The sequence below is a fragment of the Quercus lobata genome, chromosome 4 (genome assembly GCF_001633185.2).
Source record: "Quercus lobata isolate SW786 chromosome 4, ValleyOak3.0 Primary Assembly, whole genome shotgun sequence".
Taxonomy (NCBI): Eukaryota; Viridiplantae; Streptophyta; class Magnoliopsida; order Fagales; family Fagaceae; genus Quercus; species Quercus lobata.
The window spans coordinates 24,538,922-24,557,034 of NC_044907.1; the positions used below are offsets into that span (position 1 = coordinate 24,538,922).

General features: G+C 32.2%; 1 protein-coding gene and 1 pseudogene across 1 annotated transcript; both read right to left on the reverse strand.

Annotated features, from left to right (window-relative positions):
* Positions 1 to 394: 394 nt before the first annotated feature.
* On the reverse strand, positions 395 to 5,992 carry LOC115984167 (probable LRR receptor-like serine/threonine-protein kinase At3g47570). The gene is made up of 2 exons (XM_031107094.1): positions 2,827 to 5,992; positions 395 to 939 (listed from the first exon to the last, which is right to left on the reverse strand). The coding sequence occupies exons 1-2, from the start codon at positions 5,831 to 5,833 to the stop codon at positions 590 to 592; spliced, it is 3,357 nt and encodes a 1,118-aa protein (XP_030962954.1). The 5' UTR covers positions 5,834 to 5,992; the 3' UTR covers positions 395 to 589.
* Positions 5,993 to 11,613: 5,621 nt separating this feature from the next.
* On the reverse strand, positions 11,614 to 16,712 carry LOC115984890 (annotated as a pseudogene).
* Positions 16,713 to 18,113: the final 1,401 nt, after the last annotated feature.

An 18,113-nucleotide genomic window follows, 5' to 3' on the forward strand; every position in this document is an offset into this window, starting at 1 on the left:
GTAACCATGTTATTTTTAATTTTTTTTTTTTTTTTTTTTTTTTTGTGGAAATTGTAACCAACCAAGTTTGTAACCGAACATTGTCCTAAAAATATCACCTTTAGAAAAGGCAATTCCACATCATATATAAGCTATATATGTCAGCATAACGGAGTGCTTTAACTCGTTTCTCAAAAAAAAAAAAGGAGTTTAAAGAAAATGTTATTTTGCAAGTTAAGTTTAAATTAGTGTTACTTTACCGAATAATTTCTAAAATAGGATTAGTCATTAAAAAAATAAGGTTAGCCATATACAACTCTATATCTCAGTTGTACCAATACTGCTTCTCCACAATATAGGATTATAAAAATGAATTGCTTGTTGGGTATATCCACATATGGATAAAAAAAAGACATGAACAACATATAAGAAATAACATACTAGTTATAAGTAGCTTACGTAATAAAGACAGACTAAACCAGGGCCACAAAATTACACCGCAAAAAAATAAAGAAGAGAAATGAAAAAGACATTCAAGAAAGCAAGCTTTAACAATGCAGCTACGTTCACTCACACACACACACACGGAACTTGAGCCGCAACACAATTATCAGACACTAATTATGTTTGCAAGAAGTGTCAATTTGATTTTGTTAACCTTGGCCACCACGTCTTTGATGTCAGCTCTTGCATCTGGTAACTCTTCAGAGCACCACAAGCCTAATTCTAAGATAGATGAAAGAGTAGTTTGCGTGACAGCCACATCTCTTCCATCTTCAATCCTAAGTAAACCATGGTCAACGACTTCCATTTTGTCCAGTGATGCAATCCATTGCCTCATACTCAGTTCTCCAACAAACATTTCAGCAGTGGGTTTCATTCTTGTGATCATCTCCAACAATATTATCCCATAACTATAAATGTCACATTTGGTGGATACTCTCCCTTCCGAACCATACTCTGTCATACTCACATTTGTCAAAAAGTCTCTAAGTTAGTGATTCACATGCTTATAAAACAAAAATACTTTACAAATCTAAGCTTTTAATACGAATTAGGCTAAATTACTCAAGTTGTAATATAAGTAATAATACACTACTCAATATTTTTTTATTAAATATATATTTTAACAAATCTACCATGAGATTGTATTTTGACAAATCTCTCTTAGGGTCCGTTTGGTTGAAGGAGTGGAAAAGTGGAAGAATAGAAAATGATGAGAGAATGGAAAAGCGGAAGGATAGAAATGATTTTAATTTCCTTCTTTTTTGTTTGATTGAGAGTAAAAAAGTGAAGTGATGAAAAGTAAGTTTATATAAATTTACTCATATACCTTTGTAAAAGAATGATGCCCAATTGAAACAAAAAAGTGACAAACAACCAAAAAAAAAATACAATCACCCAAATTTATTTTTAAAAAAAAATCATGTGTAAAATAAATAAATAAAATCACGTCTAAACCAAAAAAAAAAAAAAAAAAAAAAAAAAAATCTAGAATGAGACACTTAACAACTTATTAAAATTGGAATTAAAAAAAATAATAAAAAATAAAAACATACTAAAGAAGCCCATGTGCAACTTGCACATGAGCATTTTTGTCCTCCACCTATAAGATTTTCCCCCACTAAGTTTTCTCTCCATTTTAGAGAGAGAACTTTTTGGTGGGTCCCACCACCATTTTCCCCTCTCCCCCTCTTAACTAAACACCCTCCAAAAAATTTGTCCTTCTCATTTTCTCTCCAAAGTTTTCCATCTACCTTATTTAACCCCAAACAAACACACCCTTACCGTTGAGTCAATACCCTCCATGCTTGCAAATTGCAATTCTTAGTGTGTCCACTGCCATTGTGTCCATACAATTTACCTTTGTTTTGGGAGTATTTATCAGGCTTAACACATAACAAGAGCAGCGTTACTTTTTTTTAGGAAATTTATTTTTAAAGGCCCAAAGCTTAGACCATATATTTTAGATTATATCCTAAATTTATAATTTTGTCAATTAAAGTTTCAAAATTTTGAAATCATGTTAATTGAACTTCTATCCATCTCTATTATTCATTTATATTATTTTGGACAATAACAAAGCAAATAAAAGTGAGAACCATTAATAAAACTCCACGTTTTAGGTGGAGTTTGTTCATAAAATCAAATTGCTAGCCATTAAACAAGGAAAGTAAAAAGAGAAAGCTTCGTTTAGAGAAAGAACATTTTGCTTTGAGTTATGAGAAAGTGAAAATGAATCTCCTATGCCAAAAAATTTAAAGTTGGTTACCTAAGTGGAAAAAAAATTTATCAATAGTTTCATGTTTTTATCTACTCTATTATATGTATATAAAACTCCCTCCTGAAAACTTGTCCCCCTCACCTTACAAGAACTTTGTACTTATAGAGTGACCATCACGTTAAGGCTGCGTGTTAATATCTACTCTATTACTAATTATCCTATAAGTGGGCATAAGGCAAGCCAAATTGATAACTTGGTTTCATTAACGAGACCATATTGGAATGCACACTAATTGATCCTATTAAATTATTTCATATGAGACTAGTGAACTTGACTCATAAACAATGGTCTTAATACAATTATAAATAAAAAATATATATATTATTTTGTAGAACAATTACACTTAGTAACCGGTGCATAAGAGAAACAAACAAGAAATCAATTAACTATCCATTGAACCCAGCATTCCTTAGTGTAAATGATTTTAGTGTATATTCATATGAATCTATCACAACTACAAAATTGCGCTGATAAAAACTATATTCCTAAAATTAGCTTGATACTATTAATGTTATTCTCGTAATTAGCCTAGCAATAAATTAGACAGAGGTGAATTTGTGTACCTGGTGCAATATAGCCAAGTGTACCAAGGGTTTTGGTTTGTGTTGCATTGACTAAAATCTTTGCAATTCCAAAGTCACCCACATGTGCAACCATGTCTTCATCCAAAAGGATATTGCTAGGCTTCAAATCACAATGCACCACAGATTCTGATTTATCATTACCATTGTGGAGATATTCCAATGCTGATGCAACATCAACCATAATGTTTACTCTTTGAACAAGATTCAAGCAGTAGTTGTGAGAGTATAACCAATTTTCGAGGCTACCGTTTGACATGTACTGCAGTAGTAAAGCTCTAAACTCAAGGTTGGTGCATGTACTAATGACTTTAACTAGATTCCTGTGCCGGATTTCCCTTAACACCTTGCATTCAGCATCAAAACTTCTAAAAGCACTCTCCAATTGAAGGTTTAGAACTTTGACAGCAACAATAGTCCCATCAGACAATATACCCTTGTACACAGAACCAGAACCTCCAGTTCCAAGCAAGTTACTTTCACTAAAGTTGTTTGTTCCACGACAAAGCTCTAGGTATGATATCATCCTATGATCCACAGTAGGCAATGTGATAGGTAAACCTAGAATCTGCATGTTACGTTGTGGATGTCTTCTCAGCATAATGACTAGTGCTGCAAAGATTATAATTGATGCAATGACAGGAACAATACATCTGAGAAAAACTTGTTTCATCGTTGATCCTTGAGAAGTTGGACTTGTGCAAGGTGGAACTCCAAAATTTGGATTCCCACAAAGTGCTTCATTACCTATAAATGATTCCATATGGAAGTTTGCAAAAGGCCCACCGGATGGAATCTCTCCTGATAGCTTATTAAAGGACAAGTTCAAATACTTGAGAAATGGAAGTGCCTCAAGAGACTTGGGAATTTCACCAGAGAGATTATTGTTTGAGAGGTCTAGCAGATCCAATCCCTTCAAGTGGGTGAAAGATTGTGGAATATCTCCTTGAAATGAGTTCTTTGACAAATCAAGGTAACGCAATTCTTCAAAAGCACCGATGGTACTAGGAATCTTTCCAGTAAGTTGGTTATGAGATAAATTTATGTATGCAATAGCATCCAATTTTATTAGGTTTGGAGACAAAGATCCATTAAGGGAATTCAATGATAAATCTAAAAACAATAGATTTTCAATGCTCCATAAATTTGATGGTACTGATGATGCCAGTCTGTTAGAACTAAGGTTTAATCTCTGCAAAAGACTGAGGTTTCCAATGCAATTTGGGATGGATCCAGCGACTCTGTTATTTGAGAGAGACAATTCTCCCAGGTTCTTTAATTGACAAAGTTGTTCCGGAATGAATCCTTCAATCTTGTTTATGTCAAGAAACAATCTTTGCAAGCTCACCAATGCCCCAAATGTTGATGGTATGTTTCCGGTTAAACTATTAGCTCTCAAATCAAGGACGTTCAAGTTTTTTAAGGAACCAATTCCCATTGGAATTTTCCCCTTCAGTTGGGTTTCACTGGCATAAATGGCTTCAACTGAATCTGAAAAATTTCCAATGACATCCGGAATTGCAATATTCAAAGGATTTCCGGATATAGCTAGCAACTGCAAAAATCTGCAACTAGTTAAAGATGAAAGGAAGCTATGTTTTTGATGTCCAGGCTCCACTGTCAACTGATTACCGCTCATACTAAGTATTTCAAGATATTTTAAGTTTCCAAGATTTTTGGGTATAGGCCCAGAGAGTAAGTTAAAGGCCAAATCTAGTCGGACTAGGTTGGAACAATTTGAAAAATATGATGGGAAAGGACCACTAATTTTGTTGATACCCAAATATAGATAAGCAATATTAGAGCAAGAAAGTCTAGTATCAAATAGAAGATTTCCAGACAAGGAATTTCCTAACAAGGAGAGCATTTGTAGAGAGGTAATGTTGAAAATATTTTGGGGTATTGTCCCTGTGAGATGATTGTTCTGAAGATTCAATTCCTGCAGATTTTGGAGACGCCATAAATCACTTGGAGTGCTACCTTTAATGTTGTTATTTTCAATGGCAAACGCTTGTAACATCGATAAATTGCTTATGAAAGGAGGTATATTTCCAGTTAAGTTGTTACCTCCAAGATATAGCAGTTCAAGCTTTTCTAAACTCCCAAAACCTTTTGTAATACTTCCATCAAACTTGTTGTATGACAGAGATAACTCTAAAATCTCTCTACAGTCATTAAACTGTGAGGGGAGCTGACCGCTGAATATGTTATTGTCTATATACAGTCCTTTAAGATTAGGACAATAGTGGCAAAGATCCATTGGAAGGGTTCCTGAGAATTGATTTCTCGTAACATCAAAAGACGTTAGAGAAGAGAGGTTAAAGATCACAAAAGGAATTGGACCAGTAAGGCTGTTGTTCTTCAAAGACAAGATCTCTAATGACGACATATTGCTAATGGACGATGGAATTTCACCCACAAGATGGTTCTCACCAAGATATAAATACCGAAGCATTGATAACATGCCCAAATCTTTTGGTATGCTACCATTGAACTCGTTATTTAAAAGAGATAAATATTCAAGCTTGGGGCAATTATGTAAAGTTGGAGGGATATTACCTTCCAATAGGTTGTGTGACAAGCGAAGTTTCCTCAACCGGTGTAGATGACCGATCTCACGAGGAAGAAAACCATAGAAGCTGTTGTGAGTAAGATCAAGTAAGCGTAGGAAGGAGAGGTTGGCAATATGAGGGGAAATGGTGCCTTGGAGACCCACGTAGGAAAGGTTCAAGGCTGTGACTCTTTGTCTGCGTCGGCTGCAAGAGACCCCAAACCACTCACAGAAGTTAGTTGCTTTGGACCAGTTACCAGCAGAGAAGATGGTATTGTTCGGGCCAAAACTAATGATTTCAGTTTTGAAGGCAATGAGAGCTAATTGATCTGTAAAGTTGTTTGAGGATTCAGACAGCTGAAGTATGCTTGGCTGCAGTAGCAGAAAAGCCAAGAGCAGGAGAACGAATGGTCTTTCTATTAGCATCTTGAGCATCATGAGGGTGTACAGGAAAGAAGAAAAGATGTGGGATAATCAGGAATCGGTAAGGAATAAGTGGGATAAGAGAAGATGTCCCGAAATTCCACTCTTGTCATTGTAAACGAAAGAAGAAGGAGAAGAAAACAGAGGCATATATCAATATCACACGAGACTTCCACCAGGGCAGGTAACATGACTTGGAATGAATGGCAGGCATTAAGTAAACAGAAAAAAGCAGGGGGTCAACACACGAGACTTCATGATTATAACTTATAAGAAATAAGTAACTGTGGAAAGAAGGTGAGGATAAACAAGACTTTAAATGTTAGAGCTTGATCACTACTTACACGGCACAACACTACAACAGCAATATATATGGCCCTCAAGAGCGATGGGTATGGAATATATGGGATTGTGACTATACAACAATGTAGATGATAAATTATAATTTACACAGAAAATTACTTATCGTCCCCCCTCAAATTTCAGAAATTTATCCCTCAAAATCTAAAATTTAGATCTCAAACATTGCTACTCAAATTTTTGAAGTATCCAACAAAACACAGACAACTTAATTAGTATAAAAAACACAAAAAAATAAAAAATAAATTGGTACAAATAAACCCCTAAAAAATGCCCTATTTCTCATCCCACGGTTCTCCAAATATTAGATTTAATTTAAAAAAAAAAAAAAAAAACCAAATTTTCCTTTTTAACATGTCCCAAATCACCGTAGATGAATGACCAAAAAAAAAAAATATTATTATTTAAAAAAAAAAAAATCCCAAAACAAATCTAAGTTATGGGACATGCACCTGCTCGAACGCGCCATCAGTCTCCTCCACTGCTTTTGTTACTATGCTTTACAGCTGTATTGTTGTATTTTAGAAATTTAAATTTGGCTGATTTTCATTTGTTGTTGACTGCCGATGTCATTAAAAAAGTTGTAAATAACTTTGTGGTTGTCAATTTCTTTACATTTTATATTTTTGCTGAAATCCATTACATTTTTGTTTAGTACTTAACCGTAGAGTTGATTTCCTGTTGCCATGTTATTGATTCATGAGTGAATGTTATAAATATATATATGATAGTGTTGCTTATTGTAAATTAATATATTTGTCTTTGGTTTTTTGATTTGCTTAATTGTTTGATTTTTCATCTCATTGTATTTACTTAGTAGTTAATTTACACTTATTGTTCAGACATTTTTTTCTTTCTTTCTAAATTAAATAAATAATTAACTAAAAAGATGTTTATCCCACTTTGATTCTGTATGTTTAGTGTCTGCTGTTTATAACCCTAATTTATAATTACAAAGGTTAGGCCTTTTTTGTAGTTGCACTCTGGTTAAATAATGTGTTATAAACTCGGTTTAAAACACCAATATTACGTCTACAATTACAAAAGTTAGGCCCTTTTGTAATTGTACTATAGTCAAATAATGTATTATAAACCCGGTTTAAAACACTAATATTACTATTTTTGTGTGTGTTCTAATAAATATTACTGTTTACTAAAAAAAACTAAATAATTAGTTCATAGAAAATCAATATTGATATTCAAGATTCGGAAGTTACATCTCAATCTTTTGCCCCAAATTAATTGAACCCCCTAGAAAGGCTTAAAGATGCGAACTAAAGAATATAGATATAAGTGAAAATTGTTTCCTTAGAATATTGTCTTGAATTTCAATGATTGATATGAAATAATACCAGTGTATAAGATAAATTAAAATTAGTTTGGCTTACCTCCAATACTTTTTTAACTAGAATTTCATTTTGTTTTAATGAGAGACTATCATGTAACCCAATAACTAAATAAAATGTGGAGATTAAAATTCACTAGCCCTTATTATTATATATTTAAAATAAAAGGATATGTCCAGTTAAAAAAGTACTAGAGATAAACCAAATCCAATAAAAATTTAAGGAAATTGTGTATATATAAAAAAGATGTTGTTATAAAATTTAGTTAGACTCAATTATAAATGATTTTCATATGAAAAAAAAAAAAATGTTAGGCACAACTTTGTTATGTTAAAGTTATTCATTAAAAACGTTAATTTTACTTTATAAAATAAAACTTTTTTTTTTTTTTTACTTAAGAATTCTATTGTATTTAGCTTGGCCCCTTTGGAAAAAAAATTCAATTAAGAAACCAATAAGATATATAAAACCTAAAAAACTATATCTAAGTTTTGTCTTATATATAAATCATATATATGTTAGTAAACTATTCTAGAAATTTTTTTATGGAAAGCGAAAAAAGTGATTAACTTTTTTTACATTTTTTTTTTTTTATTTCTCATTAAAAGTTTTTTAAGGTACACATTAACTGGGCCTATATATTTATATCAAATACTCCATGAGCATTGTCTATATCTCCAGATTTTCAGTACATTTCAATCAATGAACTCTTGAAACACGTAGAATGCTCTAGTTTAACCATCTTGATATATTTCACGGATCCAACTCATCCCCAAATCTGAAAATCACCAAGTTGAGAACAAGCTGAAAGTGCTGCCAAAATGTAGATATAGTGTCTATTGAAAACAATGTAGATACGAATGCATGTGTGTATGTACATGTATCTATCCCTAATCCTTATGTGATGTCTTGTGTGTTGAGTGCCACTTTTGCTTTTCTGATGAGTCTTTGTCTTTGACACTGAAATGATTTTTCACTTCTAAAATGGGTCTCATTTCGTGTTCTACATTGATTCTATGAATAATCTTTTTTTTAATCTCATTTAAATATTATGCTAGTTTAGGGTTGAATATATATATTGTTTTGCATGGATGAAAATGTCCCAAGAGGTATGATTGGGTCAACTGCGGGGGACGTGACTCACTCATGAAAGTTGATTGGGTGCCAATATGGGGTTCTTCTTTTTGTGTGGGTTTTAGTATGTACCATTAAAAAAAAAAATAAATAAATAAAAATAAAAAAACTTATTTAAATGATTTTTAATTTTTTGAGAAAAGGTTAGAAATAAAACTAAACTTTAACAAACACAAAACACCTAAGTTAAAAGAATAATGCTACAAACAAAATAGATTTTACAATAAGTTTCTCAATTGTTGAGTTTCATGATTATTATTGATTTTCATATGTACCTATTATTGTTACTTTATCATCCACCATTAATAACTTGTCACTTCAAATAATTGTGAAATTTATTGTTTTTCTGAATTTATTGAACTTAAAATGAATGCTTCATGATCGTAGGATTGAGTTGGACTTGCTTGACTTGGAATCACCCAAGCTAAAAGACATCTAATACAAATAATTAGTCGATTAAGAACGGATTCACATCTTTGGAACTTGACCTTTGTGGGTCAAGCGATAGGTTTCTCATTTGAAGCCTAATATTGTTGATTTGCCTCTCTGCCATTATATACTTCTAATTGAAGTCAATTTGCTTCGATCTTATATCTTCATCTGATTATTGGGTTTTAGATCCAAAGTTAGATATCTTCGTTTCATTACTTCTTGGCAAAACTCTAAGGTATTTTTTCTTCTTTTCGTCTCGCATTTTTATTCTTTAAAATGTTATGTTGTCTACATGATTATCAAATGGATATATATAACATCAATAGTACCGTTATAATTAAACATGTCCACGCGTAAGTAAAGATTACAAGTTAGTTCCATTATAATAGCATCATGCAATTATTTATTGAGATCGAAGTCCAATTTCTACTAATATAACTATACAATACCACCACCTAATAAAAACAAATTAATTATACCATGTGCGAAGTTAAATAGAGGCCTGAATTACTAGCTACAGGGCGATGCTGATTTTTCTAGTCAAAAAATAATTTTTCTCTTCCATTTGGATGGTGGTCATTTCTAAATTCTAAATTTCCAATCAATCACTCTCTACTTGTGCTTATTGTCAAAGATCATTGTGGTCACCGAAGACCTTATCTTTTTCAATCAACTAGCAAGTGAAACTTCTCACCATCTTCACCATTGCGTAGAACAAATGAAATGCCATCATGTAAAAACTTGCTTTTTGCAAATTTAGTAGTCTTGTTAATATATTTCTATTTTGAGAGATTAAACTTATGACGTCTGCTTCTGATAATAGCTTCTTATTTTTAGACCAATCTTGGTAAACTTGAACATAAATCTTCTGTCCCATAACACCTTATATATTTTCTTTAAACTTTGCATATTGCAATTGGACACCCGTACTTGAATAGCCAGTCAAATTGATTGTTTTTATATACAACTAAGTGCTCTGTATATGCTCTAATTATCTAGGGAAAAATTAGCAACTTAAAAAGGATTTATAGGAATCATGAAAAGAAAGAAAGAATTATCCTACATGTTCTACTTCAACTGAATTGGCTAATTATTTTTTTTTTTTTTTTTTTTTTTTTTTTTTTTTTTTTTTAAATTTAAAAACATAGGTAATAATTGTTAAAATATTTTGTGTAGATTGTTTATGTGATAAAGAATGTGAGTTTGTGCTTTAAAACTTGTTTCATCTTAAGGGTTTTCAAAGTCTTTTGATAAATATAAAGTAATACAAACACTAACAAATAAAATAATTTTGAAAATTTTTGGACATGTTTTCTAAAACACTTTTAATTTTATAAAATTTATGGACATTGTAGGACACGTGCGTGTGCGTGTAGTGTACTACGTATTCATTTGGCAAATATTATTTTTGCCAACTTATTTTACTATTCAGTTTATTTTTTATACTATTCATGTGTCTCATTGCACTTTTTGGTACTATTCATGAGTTCTACTGTACTATTTCAACTAATTTTTACCTTTATCTACAGTATTTTCAGCAAAAAGTTTTTAGTTTCAGCAAAATAAGCAGATCATAAACGGACCCTACATGTGTGTGTGATTTTTATTTATTAAATAATTGGATGACAAACTCCTTAGGGTAGGATAATTATTAATTTAAAGAAATGGTTTTTAACATGCCTCAAAGTTACATTAAAATGTCACCAGATCCCATAATGTGCATGGCATTGACTAAAACTTCACAGAGTCCTTTAAAATTTAAGATATGACAATGGCATAGGGGAACATTTTGGCCACTTTGTCTTGTTCAATTGGTTTTATACTATACCTTTTCTTCTCTTTCTTTTTTCTCCTCCTCGTGGAATTTCATACTATATATCTATTGATTTCCCTAGAAACAGCGTCATCAAAATTAAACAAATGAAACTTCTTTATCTTTTTCCAAAATCCCAAACTTGATATGAACCAAATTCAAAAATGAATTTATTAATCTAATTTTTTAATGATAGATACTAATTTTTTTTTTTGGGTGGTAAAATGATAGATACTATAGATTCATAAAACGACATCAATTTGTTTTGGCGTAAGTGAGATTCAAATTTAAGTCACTTATTTGAAAATATAAATTCTTTCTAGTTAAACTAACTGGAAATCATTATTATTTTTTTCTTTTTCAAAATTTGATAAGGTGATGGGAAGGGATTTAAAACTCTAGATATTTTATTCAGGCCAACTTTTTGTTCAACAAATTTTTAAACTACTTGATTTCAATTGATTGATCTTGAATTCTCTTTACCAAAAATCTCTATACTTGCATAGTGATAGCATTTATCAGACTTTATCTTTGATTACACCAGATGATTACAAATGACATTGAAAACAATAACATTAAAACAGTGTCATTATAGGTAAACTTTTGTAGATATTACAAGCAAATTTGTTGAGGAATTAGCCAATACCTAAAATTCCTAAAACTTTCCCATGTAAATCAGCCGATTAATTAACATATCACATGCTTTGCATTTAAAATTGAGCTGATTGACTTGATTTACCTGATTGAATTGATGAGCAAGTTGGATTTAAGTTGTCTCCTTCATCCCCTAGTGATGATAAGAAAGGCTTGGAAGGCATTCGTGAGCATTCAACTTCTCCTTCAAGCATTTCTACAACTCTATTCATTGAAGGTCAATCGCTAGGCTTCATTTGTATGGACCGTAATGCAACTATGATCGTCTTCTTAATTGTTACCTTCTCCCCCTCCGTGGCATCTTCCATTACTATGTCATTTCCTTGCAAACTTGGTCATAGACCCAAGTTGGAAAGTAAACTTGGCTTGAGTGGTTTGCAGATGCATTAACGTTCTTTCTTCTGCTTGTCATTTCCAACAATAACATGCTGAAACTATAAACATCAGCTTTATAGGAGACGCCTCCAATGTTCTTTTAGTACAACTTTGGAGCCATATATCCTGGTGTTCCTCTTACAATAGTCAAAGAAACTATGCTATCATCTAGAAGATAAAGTTTGGCAAGCCCAAAATCAGAAACTTTTGGGGTGAAGTTCTCATCAAGAAGAATGTTATAAGGCTTGATATCAAAATATAGAATTTGCATGTCACATCTTTGATGTAGATATTCAATCCCACGAACTACTCAAGAGAAATCTCATATATTTTCTTAATACTTAAGGGATACTTCCTTCTTGAGAAAAAATGTTTTTATCGAGAGAACCATTAGGCATGAATTCTTATATAAGAGCATGCTTTGGTCCCTCTACACAAAAGCCAATGAGTTGCACAACGTTTGTGTGGTGAATCCTTCCAATTGTTGCAACTTCACTAATAAAGTCTTGGCCGTTAGCTTTGGACCTATCCAACATCTTTATAGCTACAAGATGACCACTTCAAAGCTTCCCTTTAAATACAGTGGCAAAACCTCCTCCCAATTTCTCCCTGACACCGTTGGTCATCTTCTTAATTTTTGAGTAAGAGTACCTTATGGGCACGAGGTTATTGTGGCTTTGCAAAAAATCTTCAATGGTGTCATACATTGAAAAATTCCTCCTACGCCATTTATATATTAAAAATGCAACCACAAATGGAGTCCCAAATAAAAATTTTACTGCAAGATGTATCACTGCAGGATCATCATCAAAAAACCCATAAGAAACGAGTGATGTCGCTACACTGTTATCAACTAGTTACTTCAACTTCTTTTTGCTGCAAGGTGTATCACTGCATGCTAAATTCTTTTTATTAAGCACAAATAGGCTTTGTTTCAAGTGTAGTATCTTTATCTTGTCTCCACTACTAAATTATTTATGATAACTTACATAATTTCTCCTATTTTTGGGTTTGGTTTCAAATTAAATATAAAAATTTAAAATTGAAATTGAAACAATAAAAACTTTTTAAATCAATTCACTCTGCCCCCTCATTGAATTATTATTAACAAAAACTAAAGCAAATTCATCTAAGTTATATTTAAAACGAATATATATAGATATCACAAATGCTTCCATGTGAATTATATAAAACATTTAGCACAAAAGAACTTTCAAAATTATTTTAAATAATCCTAACAAATAAATACAATCTAAAGACAATCTGATCATTTTGTGAAGGGTTTTTTTTTTTTTTTTTTTTTTTTTTTTTTGTGGTAATAAAATATCACTTTGTGTTGATGTGTGACGGGTTTCTATGCGCAATTTATTTGATTTTTCAGAACTTTTAGTTGACAATGATCTTTTTGAGGGACAAATTGAAACAATTTTAAAAATGTAGGACTCTAATTGAAACTTTTCAAACAATAGGACTAAATTTAAATTCACACTGATTTGAACTATAAAGAGAATTGCGTAAAGGTTGGCCAGTTGTTCTTCATCCTTCGTTCTGAAAGAAATGATCTTGCAAAAAGAAAGAGGAAAGTAGGAAGTTCTTACTGATGAGGTAGTACGGATAACCCCAGATCCCAACAAGAACATAATACAAAGCTGAAAGGAAAAAGAAAATCCATTAAAATCAAAAGAAGTTAAAGGCCAGATTGAAACTGTACCTAAACAGCGAAACTTTCAACATTATCAATTGTGCCAAGGTTAAATTTTTTCTCTCGTGATCAAGCCTACACCTCTATACATGGTAGATGAGAAATAATCTCATGCATCAACGACTCTGTGGTTCACATTCTATATATATCGCAAGGTGTGTTTATATATATATTCAGTACTTCAGATAATTTTTGGTAGTAATTTTAGCTTCAACTTGGCTTGAGTTTTGTTTTCTCACAGTTTCTAAGATCTAAATGATGGGGTAAAAGTTGGAGATCAAGCATATGGTTACTTTTATTCCCCTCCACTTGTGTCATCATCAAGAAGTACAACTTGTGAAATAACGTTGTTGAAAAAAAAAAAAAATCCAAAAACAATTCGTGCAATTAATTCTATTTTCATAGTTCTATTGGATATTATCCGACCTTACCTGCGCATATATATTTATATATTCCATGTTGCGGGCAAAAGCTTTTTGGAAAAGGAAAAGTGCTATATATGGCCTTTATCGCATTATTTACCCACCACGGATCCAGCATTGAACATGGTTCGTGTCATCGAGGTAGCATAACTTTCTTCCGCAAAAGCTTTGACAATTACCTTGAAGCCATGAAATCTCAAAACCATATACCAATTCATTCTTGGCCACGATGTCCGAGTTATCTTCTCTACTCGGCACGAGTCCGCCACTTCGGTTGCACTCGTTGTACCAACTTTAACATATCTATACCTCATGGAAGGAGAAATATAATTAGAAGAGTTGTGAATGCAAGTAGAAGTGTCCATGAAAACCACATTCCTTGATAGTTCAGAATTCCCATACGTGGTATATGTAGAGTAATATCGATTACTGAAATTATAGCGATATAAAGAATAACCCGGGGTGGTGGAGAAGTAATTGTCATTGTGTATACCAGAGTCTGCAACCCTGATTATGTAGTTATGGTAATTGATTTTTTGTACGTAGTATTTTCCAGCAAATAAGTGTAACACCGTTCGATTGTTCTCACATGACAGTTCATACCTTGAGTCCCCGCAAATTTCTGGCTCGTTCTTCAATCGAAAAGGAAAGCTTATGTTGGGGATATTGCCACAGGAAGAAGGGGGACAGTAATGATCATTTGCACTGAACGTTTCATGGACTAGTACAAGAGCAATAAGGGCTATGTACACTTTTCTTAATTATTGAAGGGTTTTACTAACATATGCTCTAAAGATATATGTTAATAAATCTTTTTTTTTTTTAATTATGAAAAAATGAAAAAGTAACTAATTGGTTTAATAGTTTTTTCAATTTTCAATAAATTTTTTTCTAAAATAGATGGTTTATATGTACCCTAATGGACCCATTATTGAATATTGCGTATTAGATAGTTTTTTTTTTGTTTACATTATCTCAAATGTCAATGGTCATTGTGGTCGCCGAGGACCATACCTTCTTCAATAAACTACCAACTAGTTAGAACATTCACATTAAAACCAAAAAAAAAAAACAAAAACAAAAACAAAAAAAAACAAAAAACAAAACAAAAACAAAAACTACCAACTAGAACATATTTACTGGTCTTTCATTTTTTTTTTTTTTTTTTTTTTTAATTTTATGACAGAACATATTTACTAGTCTTGGTAGACTAGAACATATATAAAGTTTCTGTCCCATACAACTTATATATCTTCTCTAAACTCTGCATATTGCGATTGGACACCCATGCTTGAATAGCCGCACTATCAAATTGATTGTTCATATACCCAACTAAGTGCTCTGTATATGCCCTATCTAGGGCAAAATTAGCAACTTAAACAGAATATATAGGAAGAATGAAAAGAAAGAAAGGATTATCCTACATGTTCTGCTTCAACTAAAATGGCTAATTAAGCATTGGTTTTTTTTTTTAATAAAAAGAAAAGTTAATAATTATTAAAATATTTTGTGTAGATTGTATCTTTGATAAAGGGTGTGAGTTTGTGTTTTAAGACTTGTTTCATCTTGAAAATTTTCAAAGTCTTTTGAAAATATAAAGTAACACAAATACTAACAAATAAAATAGGCGTAAATGCATTTTTAGTCCCTACATTTTTGCTTTTTTCCATTTTGGTTCCTACATTTTAATTTTACCATTTTTAGTCCCTAAACCAATTAACGCGTGTTATTTTTGTCCTTTCTGTCAGTCAACCGATGGAAATAGCTAAGGTGGCAGCCGGAGGAATTAAAATATTATAAAAAATGCCACTTCAGCATCTAATTTTTATTTTAAATAATTTGTCAATTTTAACTATAAAAAAAAAAAAAAAAATTAGGATTAAAAACAATAAAATCAAATGCCTATGAACACAAGAACACAAATCCAGAAAATAAAACCCAAGAACACGAATTCAAAATTAAACCCATTGAATCAACTTCCTTTCCCACTTAAAATCAAATCAATAATGCAATAAAATTTAAGAAGAGAACAAAGACCAATGCTGAAAGACCCATGTTGAAAACCCATTAGTTTTTCTCGTTCTTCCCTAAAGATTCATACCCAAAATCATAAAATCAAAGAAAACCTGGAAATCTCAAACACTCAAAAACCCAAAAACTCAAACAAAACCTAGTTTATTTCAAAGATATTATAAAAAGGAAAGTTTAGTATATTATATATTAAATTTCATCTAATCTTCCAACATCAACTTCACTGAACTCACTCTCTCCCTTCAATCTTCATCCGTCCCTTTTACAAGGGTCAACGACGTGTTCACTACTACTTGCGAATTGCGATCCCATCTTAGATGTGGTGGTACAAAGATTATTATGACCCTTGTTCATAATTACAACACAGCAAAAGCCGTAGCAGTAGCCGATCCAGACCCAAAAAACCCAGATCTACCTAGAAAACCACACCACCGCCAACCACCACCACATCATAACCCAGCAACCCAAATCAGCCAAAAGTCATGAACCCAACCAAAACCAGATTTATAGCAACCCACGGCTTGACCCACCAAGCCCACAACAACCCACCACTGCTGCATGTCCTTAACCCACGATTCACAGCCACCAAACTCGATCCACCACCAACATCAAGAGTAGGGGCCATTGAAGATGAAGGAATCGACCTCGGATCTGCCCAGAATGACTTGAATAATCACTAGTCCACTCGTCGGTGGTGGAAGTACCATTAAGGCACTCGATGGAGAGGACCGTCGGAGAAAAAGAAATAAGACAAAGCCAAGAGAGGAGTTTGACCTGAGAGGGAGAGGGAGAGAGAGATCTAGGAAAATGAAAAATGAATTTGGCACTGTGTCTGAGTTTAGTGTTTATTGATGATTTTGTGTTTGGTTGACAAGAAAATTTAAGAAAAATTGAGAACGTTACTACAAGTTTTTTTTTTCTTAATCTTTAAATCTTAATTCAGGTGAATTTTGATTTTTAATTATGTTTTGATTTTTTTTTATTTAGTTAAAATTAATAAATTAATTTTTTAAATTTATATGTTGATGTGTCATGGCTAATGTGACATTTTTATAATATTTTAATTCCTCCGGTTGCCACTTCAGCTATTTCCATTGGTTGACTGATGAAAAGGACGAAAATAATGTGCATTAATTGGTTTAGGGACTAAAAATGGTAAAATTAAAATGTAAGGACTAAAATGGAAAAAAGCTAAAATGTAGGGACTAAAAGTACATTTACGCCAATAAAATATTTTTGAAAATTTATGTTCATATATTTTCTAGAACACTTTTAATTTTAGAAAATTTATGGACATTTTTTAGAACATGTGAGTGTGTGTAGTGTACTTGAACATATATACGTTTTTTTTTTTCCCTTAAATAATTGGATAACAAACTCCTTAGGGTATTAAAATTATCAATTTAAAGAAATAGTATTTAATATTGCCACAGGAAGAAGGGGAAGAGTAATGATCATTAGCACTGAGTGTTTCATGGACTAGTACAAGAGCAATAAGGGCTGAGTCCTGCACTGAATGTCAATCCTCTTGCCATTGGAGGTAGAGAGGAAATTTTTGCACTAGAAAACTTCCACAAGAAAGTAAAAAGTAGTTTCCACTCAAATAGATGAAGATAAAATGAACTTGTTTTTGTGGTCTTGATGAAAAGTATTATCTTCTACAAGAAAGTAACAAGCAGTTTCCACTCAAATAGGTGAATTAAAGTTCGTGGAAGTGGGATAATATCAACATCAAGAACACAACAAAAATTTATTGGCGTTGGTACATGCGTCATCTTGATAAATTATTTGATAGTGATTAAGTCAAATTTGGTCTCCAAACTTAGATTAGTAGACATTACACTATGCTTTTTGTCAGTATCTACGATCAGATCTGTTAGCATACAATGTATATATCCTTGAATCACGAGAGAGTTTGGCTATATGCAGAGAAGACTGATAGAGGACACACTTGCTATGCAGCTGCAGGGCGGTGCTGAGGTTTCAGTCTTATACGACTTCCCGTAATTGTTGATTTCCTGATTGC